This window comes from Eschrichtius robustus (genome assembly GCF_028021215.1).
Source record: "Eschrichtius robustus isolate mEscRob2 chromosome Y unlocalized genomic scaffold, mEscRob2.pri SUPER_Y_unloc_3, whole genome shotgun sequence".
In the NCBI taxonomy this organism is placed as follows: Eukaryota; Metazoa; Chordata; class Mammalia; order Artiodactyla; family Eschrichtiidae; genus Eschrichtius; species Eschrichtius robustus.
This window is the reverse complement of record NW_027175154.1, coordinates 485,560-498,383: the sequence shown is the minus strand read 5'-3', so window position 1 is coordinate 498,383 and position 12,824 is coordinate 485,560. Positions and strand designations below refer to the sequence as shown.

General features: G+C 34.7%; 1 protein-coding gene across 4 annotated transcripts in view; it reads right to left on the bottom strand.

Moving 5' to 3' along the window:
- Nucleotides 1–12,824, bottom strand: part of LOC137757680 (ubiquitin carboxyl-terminal hydrolase 9X-like) — a 145,547-nt gene that overhangs the window by 28,971 nt on the left and 103,752 nt on the right. For all 4 annotated transcript variants that reach the window (XM_068534289.1, XM_068534290.1, XM_068534291.1 and 1 more), the window contains 3 exons: nucleotides 2,431–2,539; nucleotides 1,541–1,687; nucleotides 574–720 (listed from right to left, as the gene is read on the bottom strand). In XM_068534289.1, coding sequence (XP_068390390.1) covers nucleotides 574–720; nucleotides 1,541–1,687; nucleotides 2,431–2,539 — 403 coding nt within the window. The remainder of the gene's footprint in view (nucleotides 1–573; nucleotides 721–1,540; nucleotides 1,688–2,430; nucleotides 2,540–12,824) is intronic.

The window sequence follows — 12,824 nt, the reverse complement described above, 5'->3', positions numbered from 1 at the left end:
TCAAAAAACTACTGACCGTAATTAATAAACATACTCAATTTTCTGAATATTAAGATATTTTTAAAAGCTATTATTTAAGAAAAAATATATTCCAAATAAATCTACTCCTCTAATCAAATATGAACTGAAATTAATGCATTTTAAATAAAAATAAAAGACATCAAATGATATTCTTTTCCTTGAACTGTAAGACACACTTGAAGAAATTCACTTAACAAATATATGTAAAAAATAAACAGTCTTGTAAGATAGTTTTCACTTTAAAGTTTGATCAAATAAAAATTCAGATTTACTAAATAGCATAATGCTGCTTGTTAACTTTCTGAAACATTTCATCTGAACTTTCTTCCCTGAACTTTGATTAATTAAACAAACTCTTGAATAAAGGGAGGTACACATTTACTTAAAATTTACTGCAACTTTCACAGAGATAAAGGTTTTTATGAGACAAATAATTAAGAAAAAGACCAAGATATCTTAAAGACGAAATAGTATAGAACTTAATCAGATAGATTTGCTAATAGGCATTCAAAAGTTCATGATAACTAGTTAGTACTAAAACTTAGGACTTACTTTAATGAGATTAGCACCTCCTTTCTCACAACCAACATGATATTTTTTCTCAGGCGTTTGAAAGGCCAGCAACTCTTTTGTGACCCCAAGGTGGCCTTCCAAGATCGCCTCTTCAACACCTGTTTCACCTGTGTTTTTAACATTATCCTGTCGAAGGAAAAATATTATAGGCCTGACTTACAGAAAAGGAGGACAAAAAAGATCAGAACAAAACAGAGCTGGAGGAGAGTGATGACTCAGATACAATGTTGCCAAACCTTTTCATTCCAGTAGTTTCTTATTTCTTCTATAGAACTCTATCTCAAACATTAAATGAGAGCAATTTTGCCCAAGAGGACATGCATTGTCTCTTGAGATATTTCTGGTTTTCACAACTTGGAAGAGAGTGGAATTATTAAAGCACAGTCTACTGATCAGAAGCTGAGAGTACTGCTCAACATCCTGTAAGACATAGCACAGTTCCTCAAAAGAAGAATACCTGGTCCAAAACATTAATGGTGCCAAGGTTGAGAAATTCCAGAAGTAGGTTTTAGGAGAATGCTAATCTAAAGGCCAAAAACTACACATTTCAGAAATGTATTCTCATGGAACTCTGTATATATAAAAAGCAAATCATGAAATGTAAATACTAACCTATCGGATACTTATTTTAAAAGTTTTATAGAATCCTTATTAAATATGATTACAATTTGCAAAAAAGTTTAAAAATACCAAATTGGAGGGAAGTGAACATCAGCATTCTAAGTCCCAACTATAAAGTAAGGCATTTATACAAACCTAGTTGTACCTTCTTTCTATGAATCATGAGTTATTAGTTCACCAATGAAAAGTATATATTTTGTTTGTTCTATTACCTCCCAGGGTTTTTTTTGTCCAGCTTAACATAAATACTCAAAACAATAAACCCCCTTTTAATAAGAAAAATAATTTAATAATGAGGTAATAAATGGAATATTATAAAACTTACCCTAATTCTTTTGAGCCAATCAATTTCATTGTTGAGAAGAACTTCAGCATTGGGTATATTAACATTACTGCTGAAAGCATAATTAAGAAGGTGCCGTAGAAGAGTGAAATAGTCACCTGAACGTGTACCTCTCTGTCTTGCTGTGCTCTGAAAAAGAATAATTGAAACAATATGAATCCACAAGTCCATGCTCAAATTCATATTAATTAAAAAAATTTTTTTATTTATTTTTGGCTGCGTTGGGTCTTCATTGCTGTGCATGGGCTTTCTCTAGTTGCAGTGAGCAGGGTCTACTCTTTGTTGCAGGGTGCAGACTTCTCACTGAGGTGGCTTCTCTTGTTGTGGAGCATGGCCTCTGGGTGCACGAGCTTCAGTAGTTGTGGCACATTGGCTCAGCAGTTATGGCACATGGGCTCAGTAGTTGTGGCTCGCGGGCTCTAGAGCGCAGGCTCAGTAGTTGTGGTGCATGGGCTTAGCTGCTCCCTGGCATGTAGGATCTTCCCGGACCAGGGCTTGAACCCATGTCCCCTGCATTGGCAGGCGGGTTCTTAACCACTATGCCACCAGGGAAGCCCCATATTAATTTTTTTAAAATCTCAGAGAACTGGTAAATTACCTTATACAATGTGGCAATACCTTATACAATGACATTAAAAAGAATAAGATCTCTGATTTCTATTTTTCAAAGAAGGTGGTGTACTTTTCCCTTAAGGATTTATAAAAAACAAATAGAAACAATCTATGAACAGTAAAGAAAATAATGGGAAAGATTCATTATTTTATTTATTAAACATAACCTAATTTTTAAATAAAATCTAAAATCCCAGTTTCCTGAATTTTCCTCATTTAAGAATGAATCATACTGATAAGTTCATTAAAAAATGACTCACCCCCAAAATGGTAAAGAGCAGAGTAATGAAGAAAAGCAGAGGCCTGTGTCCCATGCAACATCTGGTGCACATTAAAAAAAACTGCTCCTGTGCCAACTGACGAACAGTTCTGAAATAAAAACATTTTCTATTTAATGAGTTGTTCTCATGAATAAAAACAACAATAAATTATTCCAACACTGGTTTACCTTTAACAGAGGAGATAAATTAATGGTAAAACTACAAGGTAATCTACCATTAGCAGGTAGTTAGCAACACAGAATAGATATTTATGTAAGTTACTTTTCTTGGAGTAAAACCTCACATTATACCTAAATAAGCTGGAAATGACTGAGTTAAAATTTCTTAATAACTGACTTCTCAGAGTCTTTGCAAAGAGCAAACATAGATGAATAAAATATGTGTATATCTGCAGGACACCTTTCAAACCTCTCTTGGAACAATATAGAAATACCCCAACAGATACGATACAAGATGCCATGCAGTAAGCTGTACACCTTTTGTGGTTTTCCACAGAATTGTTTTCAATGAACAGTGCTTTGCGGCAAACAACTTGTGGAAATTCAATATAGATGAAGCTAAACCTGACAGCTGTCAGACTAGTAGCATTACCTAAGAACTTGGGAACTTCTTAGAAATACAAATTCTTGGGCCCACTCCATGCTTACTAATTCAGAAACTCGGGGAGAGAGGCCCAGCAATCTGCATTTTAATAAGCAATCCCAATGACTCTGATAGACGTTTGAGGACAACGAGAACATTATATTGTATAATATCATCTATTTGAAAAGTAGTAGTAACCCAGTCTCACCTGAATAACCTGGATCTACAAATAATGTCAACCCACTGACACCTATGCAAAACTGCTTATGCTTAAAACCACACTGTCTGTTTTGCTCAGAGAATGTGCTCTACTGTTATAGCTTTCCCTTACTATTACAAGTAATAAACTGAACTTTGCTTTTTCCATTTCACTGAATAGTGATATCATTAATTTTTGACCTAATCGAATTCTTTCAGTCTTTGTTAATGAGAGTCACTGACACTGGAACAGAGCCTAACACATGTTTGATGTTAAATGGTGACTAAGTGAGCATTTTGATGAATAAATACCATATTTCTGTCTCCTTGCTAGGGGATAAAGCTCTGAAATAAATTTGTGGTGCAAATCTGAAGGATTTTAAGTTCTATGTATTAAGCTCCCTCTTGGTCTCACTTTAACTTTTCTACCTTTAATTTTCCAAATTCTCATTCTTTTACTTTCATTATCTTACTGTCCATATTCATTTTCCTGTGCATTTTTTTTTTATCTTGTGGAACAAGACAAAGCGTAACTAAAACAAACCCAAGATGATCAATTTATAACTCACTTTCAAATATTTTTCCAAACAATGTTACTTGCCTACTAATTCTACTTAAAAATTTAAGAGCAAAAATTCAAAAATTCTGCCAACACCAACCATAATCCTTAAGAAACCACTTTCCTTTGGATTGTTTTCTGGAAAATCATTAGTAACTTTTGTGTCAACAAAAATTTCGTATTAGGAAAAACAAAATTAAAGAGTATAAATACTGTGGTATGTGAATGTACTTGTATGCTTTCCATTTTATAGTCCAAATTAGTTATCCAAATGTCAAAAATCCAGTTCTCCTGTTCCTCTCTTCATTACCCTAGAAAGTTGTATGAGGTTTCATTCACCAACACTGTTTCACAGAAGTATTAATAAGCGATTAAGGAGGAAGAAGAGGAGAAAAAGAAATAATAAATGGCTCTATTAAAGTATATCACAGATTTCTGGTTTGACCTCAGTTCACTTAGATTTGCCCAAACATAATAAGCCCACAGTATTTCCGAGGCTTTAAGAGTCCTCTGACTTATAAAAAACAGAGATGGGCATTAAAAACCTCCAAAATAGTATCTAAGAAGTTCCACACGTATGGTGGCTTTCTTCACAATTTTCTGCAAAGATGACTGAATACTTGTAACAAATTTTCAAAGGTGTTTGAGAGTGCATTGCTCAACCTCACTATAAAAATGAGTTACTGCCCAAATTCCTGATACTTATTTAATGATAAAAGCAGCCTCTTGAAAGGTTAAGTCAAACATATCACACCTGTATTCTAAACCCTACAATGACTTCCTATTTCACTTAAGTCAGGGTATAAGGAAGCAGCTCTGTGAATTGTAGATATTTAGTGGCATTCACCTCAACTACCAGAGGCCAGTAACAACTCTGCCAATCTCACCTCCAGTTATGAATCACTGACTTAAAGAATAAAATCCAAAGCCTTACAAGGACTTATAACATCCTACATAACGAGACATACTGTTTGTTATCTCTCTTACATCATCTCTAGAAATTCCATTTACTCAGCTCCAGTAACAGTGACCTCCTTCATATTGTCTAAGAGGTTAAGAAGACTTGTGCACAGAACTTTTACATATACTGACCCTTCTTATATACCTACACAATGATTTAGACTTTCAGTATTTAATTAAAGGTAGCCTAGTTAGTGAAATATTTCCTGATTGTCCTACACAAAATCATATCATCAAATTTTACTTGGAATTGATTGAGTTGCTTAAAAACGAAACAAAACAAACAAAAAACCCCCACACCACCACCACCACCAACTAAACAAAAATCTAAGAACTAGGAAGCCAAGTTAGGGCTACTTAAATACTTTAATCATATTTTACAAAATAGGATAAAACAAACTTCTTAAATGAAAATGAATTCTGAAATTAGAAAACAGTACTCAAGAAAAAATGTTAGAATGACCAATATGAGAAAAGAATTTTAAAAAGAATTAATATGTGTATGTATAACTGAATCATTTTGCTGTACACTAAGACAACACTGTAAATCAACTATACTCCAATAAAATTAAAGGTATTTTAAAAAAGAAAGAAAAAAATAATAGACACAAAACTGCAACATAGCCAACTCCAAGTACCCATCTCCACGGAAACATCAAAAAACAAGCAAAAGCTGACAGAATTCTGGAAAATAAAGGTTTACTTCAAATAATCACTCAATCAAGAAAATAACAACTTGAAAGTGATAAAGTTTCTGGTGTTGCCCCACCACCTGCCCTGCGTGCTGGAGAGCTTAAAGATGGCAGCCATGTTCCCAATGTAAGATCCTGATCCCCTTTTCTGGATAGAGCAAAACAAACCTTATTTGCACACTACTGTGTTCTACTCTATCCAAGGGTCTTAAAAGAACAACATTTATTTCTGTTTCCTCAGAACTCACTCATGGCAGAAAATGGCAGGTGCTGGTCAAAAACATTCTAAGGTGAAAGAAAAACCCACAGCCATTAGAAGCAAAGATTATAGTTGAGACGTAAAATAAAAATGAGGCAAAGGAGCAAAAACTAGACAAGAGATTTTTAGGAGGAGGAAATTAGGATATTGAAAACCAGTAAAAAACACTGAAAAATACAGAAAAATCACATACAGGATAGGATACATACTAAAAGTTACATAATTTCACACTAAGCTTTCACCTTCAGGCTAATATACAGTCTCAGTACAATCAGAAGTGAATGCTAAAGCAGAATTATAAAGATTTGGGCAAAATGTTACAGAATTGTGCTAACACAGATCCAATCTGCAAAACAGATTTGTTCTGTATTCAGTCAAAACACTGGCAGAACCCAATCTAATCCTCCAATAATCAAGGAGGGGATGAATCTGATTTCCAGCATTACCACATTATAATATTCAAATATACAGTTTCCAACAACAACAATAACAAAAATCACAAAGCATATAAAGAAACAGGAAAGTATGGCCAATTCAAAACAAACAATTAGGGCTTCCCTGGTGGTGCAGTGGTTGAGAATCTGCCTGCTAATGCAGGGGACACGGGTTCGAGCCCTGGTCTGGGAAGATCCCACATGCTGCGGAGCAACTAGGCCCGTGAGCCACAACTACTGAGCCTGCGCGTCTGGAGCCTGTGCTCCACAACAAGAGAGGCCACAATAGTGAGAGGCCCACACACCGCGATGAAGAGTGGCCCCCGCTTGCCTCAACTAGAGAAAGCCCTCGCACAGAAACGAAGACCCAACACAGCCAAAAATAAATAAATAAAAATAAATTAAAAAAAAAAAACTTAACAAAACAATTAATTGACAGACACTGTCCCTTAGGAAGCCAGACTCTGTAGATGAATATCTTAAAACACTCTTAAAATACAATGCAAGAACTATAAAGCACGACAGAAACATGTATGAATACACTGACAATATTTTTAAAAAAGAAATCATAGCAAGACAAATGGAAATTCTGAGTACAAAAAATAAATAACTGAAATAAAAAACTCTATAGAGGTGTTCAACAGCAGATTTGAGCAGGCAAACAATACAGTATTGAACAACTGAAATAATCTAGTATGAGGAGCAGAAAAAAAACAAAGAAAAGTGAAAAAACTAAGGGATGTGTGATACACCATTAAGTGAACCAATATAGTAACATGAAAAGTTCCAGAAGGAAACAGAGACAGAAAGAATATTTGAAGAAATAATGGCCGAACATGTCCCAAATCTGATAGGATATGGGCAACAAACTCTAAACTGGAAAACCTTCAAGAGAGCCACGCAGACACATTGCAGTCAAACTGTTCAAAGCCAAAGACAAAACTGTGAAAGCATAAAGGATGAAGCAATTTGTCACAGAGAAGTGCTCTTCAATAAGATTTACAATCAATCAGAAAATCAGGAAAGCAGGAGAATGACAGATATAAAGTGCCAAAGGAAAAAACCATCAACCAAGAAGTTCTATGTATGGCAAATAATACTTCAAGAATGAAGAAATTTCCAGATAAGAAAAAGTTAAGGGAATTTGTTATTAGACTTGCCCTACAAGGACTGCTAAAGGGGCAGCCTACAAGCTGAAATGAAAAGGACATTAGCAAGTAATTTAAAACAACATGAAGAAGTAGAAAACACTGGTAGAGCTCTCTACAGGAAAATGTGAAAGTTAGTCTCAAGGTACTTTTGGTATGCAGCTCCCTTGTGATTTAAAAGGCAACAATCTTAAATCTATTTTAATGATCCCATGGTGTTTAGAGATATAATCTGTAACAATAAAAATATAAGGGGGGGGGGGGGCTTCCCTGGTGGCGCAGTGGTTGAGAATCCGCCTGCTAATGCAGGGGACACAGGTTCGAGCCCTGGTCTGGGAAGATACCACATGCCGCGGAGCAACTAGGTCCATGAGCCACAACTACTGAGCCTGCGTGTCTGGAGCCTGTGCTCCGCAACAAGGAAGGCCACGATAGTGAGAGGCCCGCACACCGCGATGAAGAGTGGCCCCCACTTGCCACAACTGGAGAAAGCCCTAGCACAGAAACGAAGACCCAACATAGCAATCAATCAATCAATAAAAAAAAATATATATATATAAGGGGAAGAACTGAAAAGCACAGAACAGTATTTGTATGTTACTGAAACTAAATTGGTGTTATTCAAATTTAAGAAATAGAAAGGAACCAATAACAATTAAGGAGAATGAATCAGGAATATAAAAACAAATACACGGCCAAAACAGATGACTTTATTAGTTATTTCTACCACTCAAATAAGTTAACAGCTATCTTTTTAAAAGTTTTACAAAAAATAGAGTAAGTGGGAACACTTCCAAACTCGTTTTATGAGGGTAGCACCACCCTGATACCAAAGGCAGATAAAAATACAAGAAAAAGCACAGGCCGATATCGCTGATGAACACAGGTGAAAAATCCTCAATACTACACTATCAAACTGAATTTAATAGCACACAGGGACTTCCCTGGTGGCGCAGTGGTTAAAAATCTGTCTCCCAATGCAGGGGACATGGGATCCTGGTCAGGGAACTAGATCCCACATGATCCCTGGTCAGGCAACTAGATACCACATGAATGCCACAACAAAGGAGCCCGCCTGCTGCAACTAAGAACTGGTACAACCAAAATAAATAAATAAAATTTAAACAATAAAAACAAACAAAACAAAACAAACAGCACATTAAAAGGATTATACACCATGACCATGTTGGAGTCATCCCTGGGATGCAAGCATGATTCAACACAGGCAAATCAGTCAATGTGCTACATCACACTAATGAAATAAAAGAAAATGACAACAATCAACACAATGGATACAGAAAAAGCATTTCACAAAGTTCAACACCCATTCATGATTAAAATTGTGAAAAAGAAAAAAAAGGGAAGAAATTCACCTAAACACAATTAAAGTCATATGACAAGCCCTCAGTTAACATCATAACTAATGGTGAAAACCTGAAAGCTTTCCCTCTAACCCACTCTCACCGCTTCTACCAAACACAGCAATATAAGTTCTCTCCAAAGCAATTAGACAAGAAACAAAATGCATCCAAACTGAAAGTAAGAAGTACTATTGACTGTTTTCAGATGGCATAATCATACATGTAAAAAACCCCCAAAGACTCCATGAAAAAACCTATAAAGATGCAGGATACAAAAATCAATAAACAAGGACTTCCACTGCAGGGGGCATGGGTTTGACCTTGGTCTGGGATCTAAGATCTCTCAAGCCAGACAGCATGCACCCCCACCCCCCAAATCAATATACAAAAAACAGTTGCATTTCTCAGGAAAAAGATATTAAGAAAACAATCCCATTGTTAGGAACATAGAAAATAAAGTACTTAGAATAAACTTAACCAAAGAGGTGAAAAGCCTTGCACACCGAAAATTATAAAACAGTGATGAAGAAAATTAAAGAAAGACATACTGTGTTCATGGATTAGGAGAATTAATATTATGATTAAAATGTCCACAGCACCCTAAGTAACCTACTTCAATGCAATCCCTATCAAAATCACAATGGCATTCTTACAAAAATATAAGAACAATCCTAAATTCATATGGAACCACAAAAGACCCCAAATAGCCAAAGCAATCTTAAAAAGAAGAAGGTGAAAGCGTCATACTTCTTGGTTTCCAATTATATTATAAAACTACAGTAATTAAAAGAGTAGAGTATTTACCTAAAGACAGACATATAGATCAACAGAACAGAGTACAGAGCCCAGAAAGAAAATCATACACTTATGGTCAGGTGATCCTTGATAAGAGTGCCATGAATACACAATGGGGAAAGAACAGTATTTCCATAAGCAGTATAGAGGGAACTATAAATCCACATGCATAAGAATGAAAAGAATCTTTATCTCATACCATATGAAAGAGTAATTCAAAATGAATTAGTCTTAAACCTAGAACTTGAAATCATAAAATTACTAGAAGAAAACAGAAAAAAAGGTTTTTGACATTGTTTTGGGCAACTGATTTTTTTGGATTTGCCACCAAAATCAGAGGCAACAAAAGCAAAAACAGATAAATGGGATTGCATCAAACAAAATAGTTTCATGGCAAAGGAAACAATCAACAGAGTGAAAAGGCAACCTATGAAAAAGAGAATAGGGACTGCCCTGGTAGTTCTGTGGTTACGACTCCACGCTTCCACTGAAGGGGGCTTCAGTTCAATCCCTGGTTGGAGTAACTAAGATACCACATAACGCACAGTGAGGCCAAAAAAAAAAATTTACTTGGAAACTACATATCCAATTAAGAGATTTAGATCCAAAATATAAGGAACTCAGACAATTTAATACCAAAAAACCAAACAACCCGAAATAAATGGGCTCAGGACCTGAACAGACATTTTTCCAAAGACACACAAATGGTTAATAGGTATTTGAAAAAATAAACATCATGAACAATCATCATGGAAATACAAATCAAAAGCACCTCACAAATGTTAGGATGGCTATTTTCAAAAAGTCAATAGAGAACAAGTTTTGCCAAGCATGTGGATAAAAGAGAGCCCTTGAACACTGTTGGTTGTAAATTAAATTTGTGCATCTATTATCGAAAACATCATGAAGGTTCCTTAAAAAACTAAAAATAGAACTACCATATGATCCTGCAATCCCACTTCTGAATGTAGATCCAGTGGAATGAAACCAGTGTCTTGAAGAGATCTTAACATTCCCATGATTATTACAGTATTATTTCAAGACACGAAAGCAATCTGTCTGTTGACGGATGGTTGGATAAAGAAAATATGATAAATCTCTACAGCAGAGTATTACTGAGCCATAAAAAAAGAAGGAAATCTTGCCATTTGTGACACCATGAATGGAGGTCACTATGCTAAGTGAAATAAGCCAGACCTAGAAAGACAAATACTGTTTAATCTCACCCACATTTGAAATCTTAAAAAATCCCATTCTTATAAGCAGAGATGTTTAAGATTGGCCAGTGACCAGGGGAGGGGGAAATGAGCATATGTTGGGCAAATTGCAGAAAGTTTCAATTATGAAGGGCGAATAAGTTTTAAAGAAATAATGCACAGTTTGGTAATTATCCCTAATAATAATGTATCACAATATCTGAAATTACGAGAGTTGAACTTAAGTTTTCTCACCATGCCAAACAACAACAAAAAATCATACCTATGTGAGGTGAGCAATATATTATTTAGCTTGACTGTGATACTCATTTCACAATATAGAAATACACCCAGAAAAGAAATCACATTTCACACCTTAAATATATATACCTTTTGTATGTCAAGTATACCTAAATAAAGCTGGGGAAAAATAAAAATAGGTCAACATGTAATATTTAACATTCTGTTTCTGCTTTCTCAAGAAGCTTAATATTAGATATCTTCCACAGTGATAATTTTTACACTTGCAAGCCATTTGCAAATTTGGGGGGAAAAAAAATCACTAGTATAGTTAAGCTCTAAATAAGAAAGCTAATAACTAATTACATGATTATACATACTTAAAAAAAACAAAAGACAGGGAAAGCAGAAAAAGAGTTATGGAGAAAGAATCAAAAATATGGAAAATGCACAGAAAACGGCAACAAAATATGGTAGATATTAATCCAAAGACATAATTATTTTAAAAATCAAGGTCTAAATACACTAAATAAAGGATACAGATTGTAAGAGTATAAAAGAAACAATACCCAACTATATATTGCTATTTAAAAAAACCCATTTCAAAGACACAGTCAGATGCTTGACATCCAACACCAATAAAAAAAAGCTGGAGTAGCTATAATAAAGAGAGAATTATAATTTCACAGAGTAGACTACAGAGCAAGGAAACTTATCAGGAATGAAAAAGGAGCATTAAATAATGATATCTAACAATCTTTACTCTTCATGCACCTAACAACAGGTTCAAACTACAGAGGCAAAAACTGATAAAAATTCAAGGAGAAATAAATGAAACTCCTCTGTCAGTAATGTATATTCTTCTCAGGCTGACACCAACACTCAACAAGACAGACCAATTTCTGGGACAAAAAATACACTTTAACAAATTTGAAAGAATAGAAATCACACAAAGTATGCCCTCAGATCACAACAGATTTAAACTAAAACTGAAGAAAGGGATGGCTGGAAAACCCAAAACAGATTAGAGATTAAACCACATAATTCTAAATAATACATGGGTCAAAGAAGAAGTCTCAAAAAATTACTTCAAACAAAAAGAAATTGAAAAAATAGCATATCAAATTTATAGGGTACAGTAAAAGCAATGCTGAGCAATTAGTAGCACCTGATGGACATATAGGAAAAGAAGATCTAGAATGACTAATGTAGGTATACACTTTAGAATAGAAAAAAACAGCAAATTAAATTCAGGGTAAGCAGAAAAATCTTTTAAAATTTGATTAAAAAAAAAATTAACCAACAGATCTGTAACAAGCAAACTCAATCAATCATCAAAAACATTCCCCAACAAAGAAAAGTCTAGGAGCAAAATGGATTCACTGGTGAATTTTAGCAAACAAAGAAGAACTGAAACAAACTTCATTTTTTGTAAAAATTTTATGGGAGAGACTACTTCCTAATTTATTCCATAAGGCCAACATCATCCTGTTAGCAAAGCCAGACAAATCTACTGCAAGACTGATAACCTTAAAAATACAGATGCAAATATACTCAAAAAGACCAATAAGCACATGAAAATGATCTTAACATCACTCATCATAAGAGAAATTCAAATCAAAACCATAAGGTATCATTTTACACACAACAGGATGACCAGTATCAAAATAACAGGTATCATCAGAGATGTGGAGAAATTTGGACCTTTGTGCACCATTACTGGGAATGTTAAATGGTGCAGTTACCATGGAAAACAGTATAGAGGGTCCCCAAAAACTTAGAAGTAGAATTATCCTACAATCCAACAACCTCACTTCTAGGTATATATCCAAAAGAATTCAAGGCAGGCTCTCAAAGAGATACTTGCATACCCAAATTCATTAGAGAATTATTCACTATAGAAGTAACCCAAATGTCTATTAACAGATAAGTGGATAAAGAACATGTGA